The sequence below is a fragment of the Muntiacus reevesi genome, chromosome 1 (assembly GCF_963930625.1).
Source record: "Muntiacus reevesi chromosome 1, mMunRee1.1, whole genome shotgun sequence".
Lineage (NCBI taxonomy): Eukaryota > Metazoa > Chordata > Mammalia > Artiodactyla > Cervidae > Muntiacus > Muntiacus reevesi.
This window is the reverse complement of record NC_089249.1, coordinates 181,849,395-181,863,689: the sequence shown is the minus strand read 5'-3', so window position 1 is coordinate 181,863,689 and position 14,295 is coordinate 181,849,395. Positions and strand designations below refer to the sequence as shown.

The following is a 14,295-nucleotide window of genomic DNA, read 5'->3' as shown; positions in this document are numbered from 1 at the left end:
CCCCGCCCGTCGGCAGCCAGGGGCCGCTGTGGCGCCCGCGCGCACCGCTTCCCGGCCCCCCCCACACGCCCCGCGCGTCCGGCCGCCCGCCCGCCCGAGCTGCTGCGCGGGTCGCCTCACTCCTCCCCAAGATGGCGGCCGCGGCACTGCTCAGGGGTGCGGCTCCAGGGTGCGGCGGCCCGGCCTGGAGCTGGCGGCTGCGCGCGGCCCCGAGGCGCCACCTGGCTCACAGTGGCTGCTGTCAGGGCGCTGACTCCACTAGCGGCGCAACATGGGCCTGCTTCCTGCTGGGCGAGCGTGCCCTAGTGCGCGTGCGCGGGCCGGACTCGGTGCCCTTTCTCCTAGGTCTGCTGACCAATGAGCTGCCGCTTCCGGGTCCTGCGGTTGGCGAGGCGTCAACTTCGGCCCGAGCGGGCTACGCCCACTTTCTCAACGTGCAGGGACGCACTCTCTATGACGTCATTCTCTACGGGTGAGAGCGTTTTGCAGGACTGGCCCCTGGGCTCGCGGTATCCCCCAGGGAAAGGGCACCCGGGAGCGGGCCTGAGAGGACTTGGTGGGTGGGCTGCTATGGTGGGCCCCCAGGGGAGAGGCAGACACTGGGGAGGGACGGACAGAAGGCAGAACTAACGACATCCAGAGGCGGGGTACCTAGGGGAAGACTACCACTAGCTCGGGACGGACATCCAGGAAAGGACATGAACGACAGGGCGTCCAGGGGAAGGGACATCTGGGAATCTGTGCACAGGGTGGGCCGAGGTGAGCCCCCAAGAGAGGGCACCTGAGGATGGAAGGAGCGCCCAGGGTAGGGCACTGGGAGACCCGCACAGCGGGCAGAGGGGTGAGTGCCAGGGGGAAGGCAGCCGTAGGTGGGCTGGAGCCAGCTCCGAGGGATGGGAGCACTTAGGCCTGGCCTCTGCTCACGCTCAAACCCACTGCACAGAAAAGCAGCCACACTGCAGGGAGCAACCTCCGTGCCACTGGCTTGTACCATTGCTTCCTGAGTTCTCTAGTGTCCACGCATTTCTCTCCCAGATCTCTCCGTATTCAGTGGTATTAGCGTTTGGTGTCCTGTAGAGCTTTCCGTTTTCACTTCCTTAGCTTTCTCAGACTTGGTTTCTCTAGAACTTCTTAACGCAGTTCCAGGCTGTTGTTCTGCCTGAGGCCGCCCGGAAAACTCGCCTGTCCCTCTTCTGTTGTGGGTTTTTGTCTGCATGCTTCCTAAGTACTTCTTGCCTGCTGGTAGAGTACATTCTTTAGTGGATTCTTGAGAGGTAGGATACCTAAGCGGACTCCGTAACTTGTGTGTGTGTGTGAGTCAGTCAAGTCAGTCGTGTCGGACTCTCTGTGACCCCATGGACTCCTCTGTCCATAGGATTCTCAAGGCAAGAATACGGGAGTGGATTGCCATTTCCTTCTCCATACCCAATAACTTGGGTGGTCTTAAAACTCCGCTGAAAATTGTCCCAGAAAACGTTGAAACCACAACCTGTTTTGCAGCTGCTAGCATTGTTGTCAAGAAGCCTAGTGTTGTTTGATTTCTGAGCCTTTGTGTGTGACTGGTTTTTCTCTGGATTCTCATAGGGGCTCATCTTCATCCTGATGCCTTGAAGTGTCATGATGATGTGTTGTATTTTGGGTCTTCTTTCATGTCATGTTGCTAGGCGCTTGGTGAGCTCTGTGACTCTGGAACAGGGATCAGTAAACTATGACCCTTGGGCAGATCCAACTCTCTGTATCTGTAAATAAAGTTTGACTGCAGTGCTACATGCCCATTTGTTTATATACTCTGTGGCTACTTTTGCTTTCCAATGGTAAAAGTATAATTAATAATGTAATAATGTGGTAGAGATTGTGTGGCCTCACATCTAAATTATTTTCAGTCTGGTCTTTTACAGAATACACCTGTGGGCCCTGCTCTGTGTCCCCTCTTTCAGAAATACCATTGTCATTATCTGTTTTATGTAATTATTATCTTCCCAGTAGTTGCTTAACCTCTTTTAAAAACTAGATTCTTTGATTATCTTAAGCCCTCCATGTCTGTAACATTCAGTACCCCCTATAATGGTCATTTCAGTTTTTAATTTATCAGTGTTGTAATGATGTTTTGGTCCTTAAATTTTCTTCCTTGAGTCTCTAGTCTGCCTTTGTATCTTTCTGCCTTTGGATTCTTCCTATAATGAAGTTATATCCTGATAAGTCACTCTACAGTGTAAAAAATATTTATTTTTCTGTTTCTAGTGTTTTTTTTTTAATCTTTAAATTTTTTCCTCTGGTTTGGCGTGTTATTGCTTAGCTGCTGGGCCATCAGTTCTTGTCAGCAGGCATGCACGTGGCAGTTTTCTCTAGGCACTGTGCGTGCTGTGATCTGCACTGTGGAGGACTTTGCTTTTCTTTCTGTTCACTCCTGAGAGTGGGGTGTTGGTGTGCCACTTGCTATCTGTGCTGAGGGAATCGGAGTCCACCGTGATGATGTCCCCTGACCCTGGTTGCTCTTCTGAGATTCCAGCTCAGTCCTTTGTGGGGCGTGCAACTCCAATGGGTGGGTTGGGGTCCTCATTCCATCAGAGAGAGACAGCCTGAATTAGTGGCCCCGCTTGTGAGCAGTTGGAGGAGGGGAGACATGAGAACTCCCCCTCAGATGGCTGCTCTTGGGCCTGGGGGCTGGGTGAACCATGCCCAGATTCCTCTCTCTCAGTTCCGCGCTGGGGCATGGGGTGCTGAGCCTTTTGGCCTCCCGCCCGACCCTGATGTTTCTACTGGCATATGTCTCGGGTCTGACGCCTGCTGTTGTTCCTGAGATGTGCCCCTTCCCCTCCTGGTTGCTCTTGACTGTTTGCCTACATCTGATTGCACTGAGGTCTGCTCTCTGAGGGAAGGGGACACGCTGGCAACTGGTGTCCTGCCTGGAAGCCTGCGGCCTTCCTGCTTTCTTTATGGTTGCTTTGCCTGGCATTTTCTCTGTATCCTGTCTCCAGTTTTTCTTTTTCTTCCTTTTTGGCTGTGCTGTGCGGATTGTGGGATCTCAGTTCCATGACCAGGGACTGAACCTGGACCACAGCAGTGCAGGTCCGGAATCCTAACCACTTAGACCAGCAGGGAACGCCCTGGAATTTTTCATTGCAACTGTCATGCTTCTAGTTTCCCATCCTTGAGCTGTTCCTTCCTCAGTGCACCCTGATCTTGTTTCCTGAAAGTAGCACCATCTCTCAGACAAAACTTTAGGTTTTGGTTTTTAAAGTAGACTCTTTAAGGGAGTATCCTGGTGGCCTGGTGGTTAGGATTCCAGGCTTTCACTGTCACGGCCTGGCTTCAGTCCCTGGTTGGTGAGTTGAGATAATGCAAGCCATGTGGTGCAGCCAAAAATAAAAAAGGAAAGACTTTTTAGAGCAGTTTTAGGTTAATAGAAAAATTGAGAAGGCAGAGATTTCTCATATAATCTTTGCTCCCACACATGCATAACCTCCACCATTATCAGCCTCTTCCTTCAAAGTAGTACAGCAGTTACAATTGATGAGCCTATATTGACATCAAAATTACCCAGAGTCCTTAGTTCACATTAGGGTTCACTCTTGGTGCTGGGCTTTCTATGAAATTGGACGAGTATTTTATAACATGTGTGTACCACTGTAATATCATACAGAGTGGCTTCATTGTCCCTAACTGTCCTTTATGCTTTACCCATTCACCCTCGTGACTCCTCACCACCTCTGAAAGGATCTTTTTGGATCAGAAACTGTCTCCATAGTCTCCCTTTTTCCAGAGTGTCACATAGTTGGGATCACAGAGTATGCTGCCTTTTCAGACTGACTTCTTTCACTTAGTAATATACATTTAAGTTTCCTCCATGTCTTTTCAGGGCTTAATAGCTCATTTCTTTTAGTGTTGACTAATACTCTGTTGTTTGCATGTACCAGTTTATATATCCATTCATCTATTGAAGGACTTGCTGTTGCTTCCAGATTGTTGTGATTATGAATAAAGGTGCTATAAACATCTGTGTGCAGGTTTTCTGTGTAGAGGTTAGTTTTCAACTTCTTTAGGTAAATATCAGGGAATGTGATTGTTAGACTGTAAGGTAAGATTATGTGTAGTTTTATAAGAAACCACCAAAGTGTCTTCCAAAGTGGCAGTATCATTTTGCATTCCCGCCAACAATAAGCAAACCGTTCCCATTTCTCCATATCCTCACCAGCCTTGGGTGGTGTCAGTGTTCTGAATTTTGATCATCCTGATAGGTATACAGTGGGGCTTCTTTTAATTTCTTCTTCCTGATGACAAATGACATGTAACATCATTTCGTATGCTCTTTGCCACCTGTATGTTTTCTTTGGGGAGATGTCCAGATTTTTGGCCTATTTTTAATCAGACTGTCTCTTTATTGTTGAGTTTTCAGTGGTTGTGTATGTTCTGAGTGACAGTCCTTTGTCAGATGTGACTTTTCAGACCTTTTCTCCCAGTTGTGGCTTGACTCATCGGCTCAGCTGGGGCTTTGTGTTTTGAGGTCTTTCCTCATCCTGACCACGTGTTTGTTAAGTACTGGCTGTTAGAGGAGTCCTGCAGGTTTTGTGGGCTGGGCTGCTTGGCTTTGGGGGACCCAGTCATGCCTCTAGGGGCCACTTCGGTAGGCTGGCTGCTGAGGTCTGCTGCTCGCTTGTCTCCCTGCAGGCCGTTCCCCGGTGCTGTCTCAGCGGGACTGTGCTGAGCCTGGGCGCGGCTGGTTTCTCAGCAGTGTTCTCCATGTGTGCCTGGCAGAGGGAGGGTGGGACGTGGGGCTAGCGTACCTCTTCATCCAGGTTCCACCCGCCAGGCTGGCTGGTGAGGCTGCGGGTGCTCTCAGCCTCCTCTTCCGGCTGCTGTGGTTGTGCCCCCAGGATGGGCTGCCGGACTGGGCACGGAAAACTGCGGGATGCTGAGGTACATCTCAGACAGACACGGGTGACTTTTGGGGGGATGACCTATGCAGTGTTTGGGGAATACTTACACTAAAGAGATTATTCAAAGATGAATTTTTTTCTGAAATGCACATTTGAATGAGCATCATGTATTTTATCTGGCAGCCCTACTCAGGGCCACTTCGCAGTGTCTGGGGGTATCTACACTCAGGGTGGCTGTTCCTGGCACTGAGTGGGCTGGGCCCAGGGCTGCTCTCAGTGCCCAGCAGTGCCTAAGATGGCCCCACAGAGAATGTTCCAGCCCAAATCTGGCCTGTGCCGGCTGAGCAGAGGCTCACCGCACATCACTTCCCCTGCTGACCTGTCCCCCCATTACTTAGCTGCAGCAGGGGCAGCAGACGGTCTGATTTGGGGTGGTGGGGCACAGCGGTACTTTGCAGCTTTGCTGGCCCTGAGGGGCTCAACGGCACAAGGCCATTTGCACAGGTAGCTCAGAAGAAAGATGCCTGAGCACAGAACCTGTCCGCTCTCCACCCTGCTTCTCTTGAACCCGTGGAACGCTGACCCTGTGAGTGAGATGGGGCGTCGGCCTGGGGCCTGACCACCCTGGCGCCCCGGTGGCCCCTTAACCAGCCCTGCCTAGGCCCTGCCCCTGCTGGGCCTTTGCCCTCCTTGGGCATGGTTCTACCTGCTTCTCTCCCTCCTCCTCCTGGGGTTTACTTTGCCCCTGTGGCCTCACCTTCTGTCCACCTATGCCCATTTCTTCCTCTTGCCAGTATTTCATGTTGTTTCTGTCTGCTTCCTTTATCAGAGACTTAAAAAATAGAAACATACCTACACATGGTTAAAAAACCTAGTAAAGGCTTTTCTTTTTTTTTTTTTTAATTTTTTTTAAAATTTTTAATTTTTCAGTGGGTTTTGTCATACATTGATATGAACCGAGTAAAGGCTTTTCATGAAGACTAACTGACTACCCTTTCCCTTCTCCCTGGCATGGACCCATGCCAGGAGAGGCAGCTCCTTTTTCAACTTTTTATTTTGAAATAATGATAGATTTAAAGGAAGCCACAAAAAAATGACCAGGGAGGTCTCATATACCCTCACCCAGTTCCCTCAGTGGCAACATCTTGCCTCCGATAGTCCAGGGTCATATTCGGGGGTGGGGGGGGATGGGCCAGCCCCAGGGCGCACTCAGGTTCTTCCAGGTTTCCACGTGCTCGCTTGCATGCAGCTCTGATTTGATCACACACGTAGACCTGGGCATCTTCGATGAAGACCGAGCTCTTCCGTCACCATCAGGCTCGTTTCTGCCCTCTGGGGCACACTGCTTTTCTCAGCCCCTCACCCCGACAGCCACTGCCCTGCTCACTCTCCATCTTTATAATCCTGTCATTTCAGGGCTGTCACACTAACAGAGTCTTTTGAGATTAGGTTTCACTCACCTCGATGCCCTTTGGATTCATCGATAGTCTCTTCCTTTTCCTTAGTAGTATTCCACCAAGGGACTGGACCATGGTTTGTTTAACCGTTCACCCACTGAAGGATATTTTGGTTTCATTTCTTGACTGTTAAGAGGAAAACTGCTTCTAATGTTCATGCCCAGGTTTTATGTAAACACCTGGGATGTTTTCTAGGATAAATGCCCAGGAGTGCAATGACTAGATTGTGTGGTCGCTGCATGTTTAGTCTTATAAAGAACTGCAAACTATTTTCTGGAATGTGTATCCCATCTACATTCCCACCAGCAAGGTTGAATGATCTGTCTTTTCTGTATCCTCGCTGCCTTGACTGTTTTTATTTTAGCCATTCTGATAGTTGTGCTGTGGTATCTTGTGGTTTTAACTTGTCTTTGTGTCGTGATAAGTGACTTTGAACTTCTTTCCATGTGGTTATCTGGGGCAGCACCTTTGAACTCTTCTCTTTTTTCTGGTAATTTAATTCTATCTGTAAATGATCGTTTTCCCAGCCCCCAGCTGATCTCATTTTGACCTTCTTTGAGGACTGTTTGGCGGGTGAGGTGATAACCTGACTTGCTGTGGCAGCTTACTCTTTTCCACTTTCTTCACATGCTTGTTCCTGTACTTACTTGGCCCTTGGCTGATAGTTATGTGTGTGGACCTGACAGGGTTTGTGCTGTAGGGTGAAGCCACAGAAATCAGGGCACTAAGCAAGCTGCTTTTTTTAAAAAAGAAATTTTGTTTTAGGAATTCTCTGGTGGCACAGTGGATAAGAAATCTGCCTGCTAGTGCAGGGGACATGGGTTTGATTCCCAGGTCCCTGAAGAGTCCACATGTCACGGAGCAGCTAAGCCCGTGCGCCTGCAGCCACTGAAGCCCACACGCCTAGAGCTTGTGCTCCACGTGAGAAGCCATCACCGCAACCAGAGTAGCCTCCACTCGCCGCAACTAGAGAAAGCCCATGCACAGCAACAGAGACCCAGCACAGCCAAAAACAGAGAAATTTTAATTCTGTTTGTTTTAAAAATATTTTCTTTGTTTGTTTCTATTGTTTTGGCTGTGTTGGGCGTTAGTTGTGGCACGCAGGATCTTTTCTTAGGGTGCTTGGGCTCTTTGTCACAGAGCGTGGGCGTCTCTCTAGTTGAGGCCTGCAGGCTCAGTAGTTGTGGCGATCTTAGTTCCCCAACCAGGGGTCGAAGTTGAGCCCCCTGCATTTGAGGGCAGCTTCTTAACCACTGGACCACCAGGCAAATCCCTCCCCTCCACCACCCCAGGCAAGCTTCTGTAGCTCTTTCCTTGGCTGGTGATTAACTTCTCCAGGGTAGCACTTAACCCTTTCGTGCCTGGGGAGAGGGTCAGAGGCATAGCTGATGGGTCCAAGCTGATGGCCTTTCTTTTTGATACATGCTCCTGAAGGTTTTACCCATTTCTCTGTCTCAGCTGCCATGCAGCTGTGGGTCCTTGCTCAAGCCACATCTGTAATCAGGACTCTAGCCATGTACTCCTCTGGGCCCTTAGACATCTCCACTTAGGGCCCCTCCATCACATCTGACCTTGCGCTGGCCTGTCTGTGCTCTTCTGTTCATAAGGGCCCCACCATCCATTCTTCAGTGACACCAGGATCTGGGGTCATTCCACTGGATGTGGGCTGCCTGGACTGGGAGTTAGGAAGGCTCTGGAACCCTGATCAGGTTGCAGGGCTTCCCTGGGGGAGGTGGGAAGTGGGCATGGGCTGAGTGTGGCCTCACCAGGCTCCTCACCTCCACCGGCTGCCTGCCAGCACCCCTCCTGAAATCTGCAGTGTGCCCTGACTGAGGATCCTTGGCGTCTCGGTGCTTCTCAGGGCTGGAGGCAGCAGATTCTGACTTCGGTGTGGCCGTCTGTGCTTGTTCACCTCACCCTGGCCACCGGACACCACTGTGGTCCCAAGGCCCTGCTTCGCACCTGTCGGGCCAAGGCCTGTCCTCCCCCGGCCGGACTGTTTCCTGTGGCTCCCTCCCTGGGTGGGGAGGGGTGCTGGGCAGTAGCGCCAGCTGGTCCGAGGGGGCGGGTGCAATTGGGCGGCACAGGCACTTCCTCGGTGTGCCTGCCACCCCCGCCTCTCCCCGCAGGCTCCCTGAGCGCCCCGGTGAGCAGCCCACCTTCCTCCTGGAGTGCGATAGCTCAGCGTGCGATGCGCTGCAGACGCACCTCTCGCTGCACAAGATCCGGCGGAAGGTTACGGTGGAGCCGTGCCCTGAGCTGCGCGTGTGGGCCGTGCTGCCCCGAGACCCGGGGGACGCTGGCGGGGCGGTGCCGCTGCGGAAGAAGGCCGAATGTGCTGCCATCCTCACCCGTGATCCCCGGACTGCCTGCATGGGCTGGCGGCTCCTCTCCCAGGATGAGGGTTCAGCCCTGGTGCCCGGGGGCCGACTTGGGGACCTCCAGGATTATCACCGGCACCGGTACAAGCAAGGTATGCACATGGGGTTGGACCTGGGGAGAGGTTAGGTTTGGGGGGCTGATGATGGACAGGGAGGAGGGGCAGGGTGGGATGGGAGGGGACAGGAGGTGTGACCCGGAGCCCTGGGAAAACTGCATGGTGAGTCCAGGCACTGGGAGGAGTCGGGATAGAGCAGAGCTCTGGGGTCAGGGGTAGGACCTTCTCTAGTGGGCAGTATTGAGGACCAGACCAAGATGCTCACCCAGAAACCAGAGCAGGGGCCGGAGTTGGGACCTGGAGGATGCGGAGGGACAAAGATGGCAGGGGGCCTAGGAGGGACCCAGAAGACTGTGGGGGTCAGATGGTGGGACTCCTACAGGCCAGTACCCCTGGCCACCCTGGGTTGAGCCCCCAGCTCCAGAGGACACCTCAGACCTCACCAAGCCTCTCCCCACCTCTGCAGGTGTTCCCGAGGGTGTCCATGACCTGCCCCCAGGAGTAGCGCTGCCCCTGGAGTCCAACCTGGCCTTCATGAACGGCATCAGCTTCACCAAGGGCTGCTACATTGGCCAGGAGCTGACAGCTCGCACCCACCACATGGGTGTTATCCGAAAGCGCCTCTTCCCAGTACAGTTCTCAGGTGCCGTTCCTGGTGGCGGCATTGCCCCCGGCGCCCCTGTGCTCACCGAGGCAGGGCAGGCAGCCGGCAAGTACAGGGCAGGGCTGGGGGACGTGGGGCTGGCCCTGTTGCGGTCTGAGAAGATTAAGGGTCCTCTCCATATCAGAACCTCTGAGAGTGGCCTTGTGGCCCTCACTGCGTCTGTGCCAGACTGGTGGCCCACAGCCACCAAGTAGCCTCGGATGCCCCTGCGCTCCTGTACGGGGCTCATCTACTGCACCCTGTAGCCAACCCCCGCTTTCTTGGGTGACCCAGTTGAAACAACACACCCTGGGAGGGTCCCCAAGCATTTGTGGGCCTCCCAAAGCTACTGACATGGCAGGAGATGCTCCTGCATGCAGCCCGGGTGTTCCCAGCCTATCATGCTTCCTGGGGACCGTCCTATGCCCAGGGTGGCTGTTCCTTCCTGGAAGCTTTATGGCTGGAGCATCAGGAACCCTCCTGAGGACCGAGGGTGGGTAGAAGTGAGCCCTGCGCCTGCCTGTGTCCTGAGCTTCCACCAGACCCTGGATGAAATTCTGAACCATATTGATCTGGAGGTGGTTCATCCATCAACCAAAGACAGAATGCTCCAGGATGCTTCCAGGCTGCCCACACCCATCTGAGCCTGCTTGGGCAGGCTTGGGAAGGGAGCTTCTTAGTGTCTGGGGTGGCTGAAGGGGCAAGTGGGCTCTGGGAATTGTCTTACCATGCTGACCGGGGGCATGCCTGAAGGTAGGAATCCTGTGGGCCAGGTGGAATGGCCGCGTCAGTGCGTAGAGGCACAGGCATTGCTCCCACCCACCTGAGTCCTCCCAAGCATACCTGTGTGCTCAGTGGCACCAGCTGGGGGAGCCCCAGTGCCGTTTATACCACATCTCTGCAGCTTTGGCCCCGCGGTGGCGTGGGCAGTCCTGTCCTCCCCTCCAGAGCCCTCCTGAGCTCAGGGGAGGGAGTGGCTGCCTCGGGACGGCGGTGCCCAGGGTGCAGAGAAGAGCTTTTGTTTGCTGTACTTGCTGCTGTTTTCTGATGCAGTCACTTCTTCATAGTAAGAGGGTGACTTACTTCCCCGTTTTAAACCACTGACTTTCATTTTCCCACTGCAATGTGAGTCTCGTGGGTACAGGGTGTCCCACCTGATGCCCCAGAGTGGCTATTAAAGTATGACCCACAATCAGCCCATGTGGAACTCTGGCTTCTTTCTTTCTTAAGTGTATTTATTTATTGTAAATGTTTATTGGAGTGTTGTTGGTTTACAGCGTTACATTAATTTCTACTGTACAGCGAGGTGAATCAGTTCTTCATGTACCCAATTCTTTTTCAGATTGTTTTTCCCATATAGGTCATTATGTAGTGTTGAGTAGACTTCCCTGTGCTATACAGTAGATCCTTGTTAGTTGTGTCTTTTATATATACTGGCGTGTTTATGTCAATCCCAACTTCCCAATTTATCTGCACCCCCTTCTCCCCCACTGGTAATCACAGGTTTGTTTTCTACGTCTGTGACTCTATTTCTGTTTTGTAAATAAGTTCATTTGTGCCATTTATTTTAGATTTGATGTATAATCTATGTCATATGATATTTGTCTTTCTCTGTCTGACTCACTTCGCTCAGTATGACAGTCTCTAGGCCCATCCCTGTTGCTGCAGATGGCATTATTTCATTCTTTTTTATGGCTGAGTAGTACTCCATCATATATACGTATAGCATCTTTATCCATTCTTCTGTTGAGGTACATTTAGGTTGCTTCTGTGTCCTGGCAATTATAAAGTAGTGTTGCGGTGGACATTGAGGGACATGTATCATTTCAAGTTACGGTTTTCTCTGGATATATGCCCAGGAGTAGGATTTCAGGATCATATGGGAGCTCTGTTTTTAGTTTTTTAAGGAACCCCCACACTCTTCTCCATAATGGTTGTACCAGTTTACATTCCCACCGACAGTGTAGGCAGGTTCCCTCTCTCGCCCTACTGTTGATAGATTTTTTTGGTGAGAGCCATTCTGACCAGTGTAAGATGATACCTTCTTGTAGTTTTGATTTCCTTTTCTCTGATAATTAGTGATGCTGAGCATCTTTTCGTGTGCTTTTTGGCCATCTGTATGTCTTTTTTGATGGGGTTGTTTGTTTTTCTTCATATTGGGCTGCATGGGCTGTTTTTATGTTTTGGAGATTAATCCCTTGTCAGTGGCTTCATTTGCAGATATATTCTTCCACTCTGGAGGGTTGTCTTTTCTTTTTGTTTGTGGTTTCCTTTGCTGTGCAAAAGCCTTTAAGTTTAATTAGGCCCCCTTTGTTTATTTTTATTTTCATTACTGTAGGAGGTAGATCAGAGAAGATCTTGCTGAGATTTATGTCAGAGTTTTACAGTGTCTGGCCTTATATTTAGGTCTTTAATCCATTTGACTTAATTTTTGTGTTGGGTGTTAGGTAGTGTTCTAATTTCATTCTTTTACACTGCACAGTTTCCCGGCGCCACGTATTGAGACTTTTCTCTGTTGTGCATTCCTGTCTCCGTTATCCTAGGTTAGATGACCATAGATGTTCGAGTTTTTCTCTGGACCTTCTGTCCTGCCCCACAAATCTCTGTTTCTGTTTTTGGGCCTGTACCATGCTGTGTTTTGTTTTTGCCATGCCACATAGCTTTGTGTATCATCTGAAGTTGGGGAGCGTGATTCCTCCAGCTCCATTTTTCTTTCTCAGGATTGCTTTAGCTCTTTGGGGTCTTGTGTTTCCATACAAATTGTAAAATATTTTGTTCTCTTTCCATGAAAAATGCCATTGGTAATTTGACAGGGACTGCATTGAACCTGTGGATTGCTTTGGGTAGAACAGTCATTTTGACAACATTGATTCCTCCATCCAAGAATGTGGCTATCTCTCCATCTGTTTGTGTCATCTTTGATTCCTTTCATCACTGTCTTGACAGTGTTTTCTGAGTACGGATCTTTTGCCTCCTTAAGTAGGTTTATTCCTAGGTATGTTCTTTATTTTTATTTTTTTGATATGATGATGAATGAGATTGTTCCATTTATTTCTTTCTGATCTTTCATTGTTAGTCTATAGGAATGCAAGAGATTTCTGTGTATTATTTTGTATCTTGTTACTTTACCAAATTCATTGATGAGCTTTAGTAGTTTTCTGGTAGTGTCTTTAGGATTTTCTGTGTACGGTATCATGTCATCTGCAACCAGTGACAGTTTTACTTTTTGTTTTCCAATTTGGATTCCTTTTATTTCTTTTTCTTCCCTGATTGCCATAGCTAGGGCTTCCAAAACTGTGTTAAATAATAGTGGCGTGAGTGGACATCCTTGTCTTGTTCCTGAAATTAGAGAAAAAGCTTTCAGCTTTTCACCACTAAGTGTGTTATTAGTTGTGGGTGACAGAGACATAGGGGTCTGGCCGGTCCTGTGAGGCCTGGCTCCCCTCAGGCGGGGAACCAGCCAGGCAGTGCTGACCCTTCCCTGTCCCCCCAGACTGGGTGGGCAGCACTGTCTGAGGCTCAGGCTCCTGAAGCGAGCAGAAGTAAGAAGGCAGAACGTGCTGTGGACCAGGATGGGCTGGGTCCTCGTGACACATAAATGACAGTTATCATACACTGCCAGCCTGTGAATTAAACACACGGAGGGCTTCCCACCGCCAGTGAGCACCCAGGGTTGGGAGCCAGGCGTCTTCTCTGGGCAGTGGCATTTGTGGAACATCAGCCTCTTGGCCTGAGCATGAACTGCTGTGCTGACATGTGACCTGTTGTGGGAGTCATAAATTAAATGAGAAAGGAGATGGGCCATGGTGTTTTAAGTGCGGGCAGCTTCCGAGTCAAATGCTGGCTTGGAGATCATGTGACCTGTAAATGTCTTCAGGGTTCTGCAGGCAACTGAAACCTTAAATTATTTGGTTCAGATCCAAAGAAGTACATATTCTGTATTCTACCTCAGTATTTTTAAAAGGAGGCTGCCATACAACAGAAGTGCTTCCTTTCTTGAAAAAACCAACTCAGTTTCCACAGAAGCCCTGGAGCATACAGAAAGCTGTGACTTTTAGAACTCTAACACCAGCATCTTGATGCACATGACCAGAGGGGATCAGCTGGTGTTTAATCTTCACATTTGTTTCCAGTTTCATAAACAGTGATCACTGTGAGAGCTGGTGTAGATACTTGGGAAGGTCTTTGCTGGTTTTCCTGTCTGCTTTAAGTTTATTCTGTAAAGAGTATTGAAAGGTTGTTGCTGAACCATAAGACACTGGGATTCTTGGCCTCCGGAGGAGACGAATTCAATCCAGGGCCTGAGACGAGGCTGGATCGCTGAGAGCTTTTGTGTAATAAAGTTTTATTAAAATATAAAGGCGATAGAGAAAGCTTCTGACATAGACATCAGAGGGAGGCAGAAAGAGTGCCCCCGTGCTAGTCTTCAACTGGATGTTATATAGTAACTGCTGCTAAGTCGCTTCAGTCATGTCTGACTCTGTGCGACCCCATAGACAGCAGCCCACCAGGCTCCCCTGTCCCTGGGATTCTCCAGGCAAGAACACTGGAGTGAGTTGCCATTTCCTTCTCCAATGCATGAAAGTGAAAAGTGAAAATGAAGTCGCTCAGTCGTGTCCGACTCTTAGCGACCCCATGGACTGCAGCCCACCAGGCTCCTCTGTCCATGGGGTTTTCCAGGCAAGAGAACTGGAGTGGAGTGCCATTGCCTTCTCCTATATATAGTCACTAGCAGTCTGTTAATGAAAGGAATGTCTTAAAACTCAGAACGGCACCAGGCCCCTCATCCATAAGATGCATTTTGGGATAATCTTGGCACCAGATGATTCATCCTGGGCCATAAAACGATTGACTTGAATCTTGTAGAAGGGCAGATTACCA

General features: G+C 50.4%; 1 protein-coding gene across 2 annotated transcripts; it reads left to right on the top strand.

The window, feature by feature from the left end:
• The first annotated feature begins 19 nt into the window (after positions 1 to 19).
• On the top strand, positions 20 to 10,609 carry IBA57 (iron-sulfur cluster assembly factor IBA57). 2 transcript variants are annotated; one of them, XM_065917291.1, is made up of 3 exons: positions 20 to 472; positions 8,464 to 8,807; positions 9,238 to 10,609. In XM_065917291.1, the coding sequence occupies exons 1-3, from the start codon at positions 132 to 134 to the stop codon at positions 9,627 to 9,629; spliced, it is 1,077 nt and encodes a 358-aa protein (XP_065773363.1). In that variant the 5' UTR covers positions 20 to 131; the 3' UTR covers positions 9,630 to 10,609. The 2 variants fall into 2 exon arrangements, with proteins under 2 accessions (XP_065773363.1, XP_065773364.1); XM_065917292.1 differs by lacking the exon at positions 20 to 472 and adding an exon at positions 687 to 841.
• Positions 10,610 to 14,295: the final 3,686 nt, after the last annotated feature.

What these genes read in the sequence shown, in the direction of transcription:
- IBA57 (XM_065917291.1), top strand. Translation starts at nt 132, where the DNA reads ATGGCGGCCGCGGCACTGCTCAGGGGTGCGGCTCCAGGGTGCGGCGGC. An exon ending in TATGACGTCATTCTCTACGG is followed by an intron (nt 473 to 8,463) that starts GTGAGAGCGTTT and finishes CTCTCCCCGCAG; the next exon opens with GCTCCCTGAGCGCCCCGGTG. An exon ending in CCGGCACCGGTACAAGCAAG is followed by an intron (nt 8,808 to 9,237) that starts GTATGCACATGG and finishes CCACCTCTGCAG; the next exon opens with GTGTTCCCGAGGGTGTCCAT.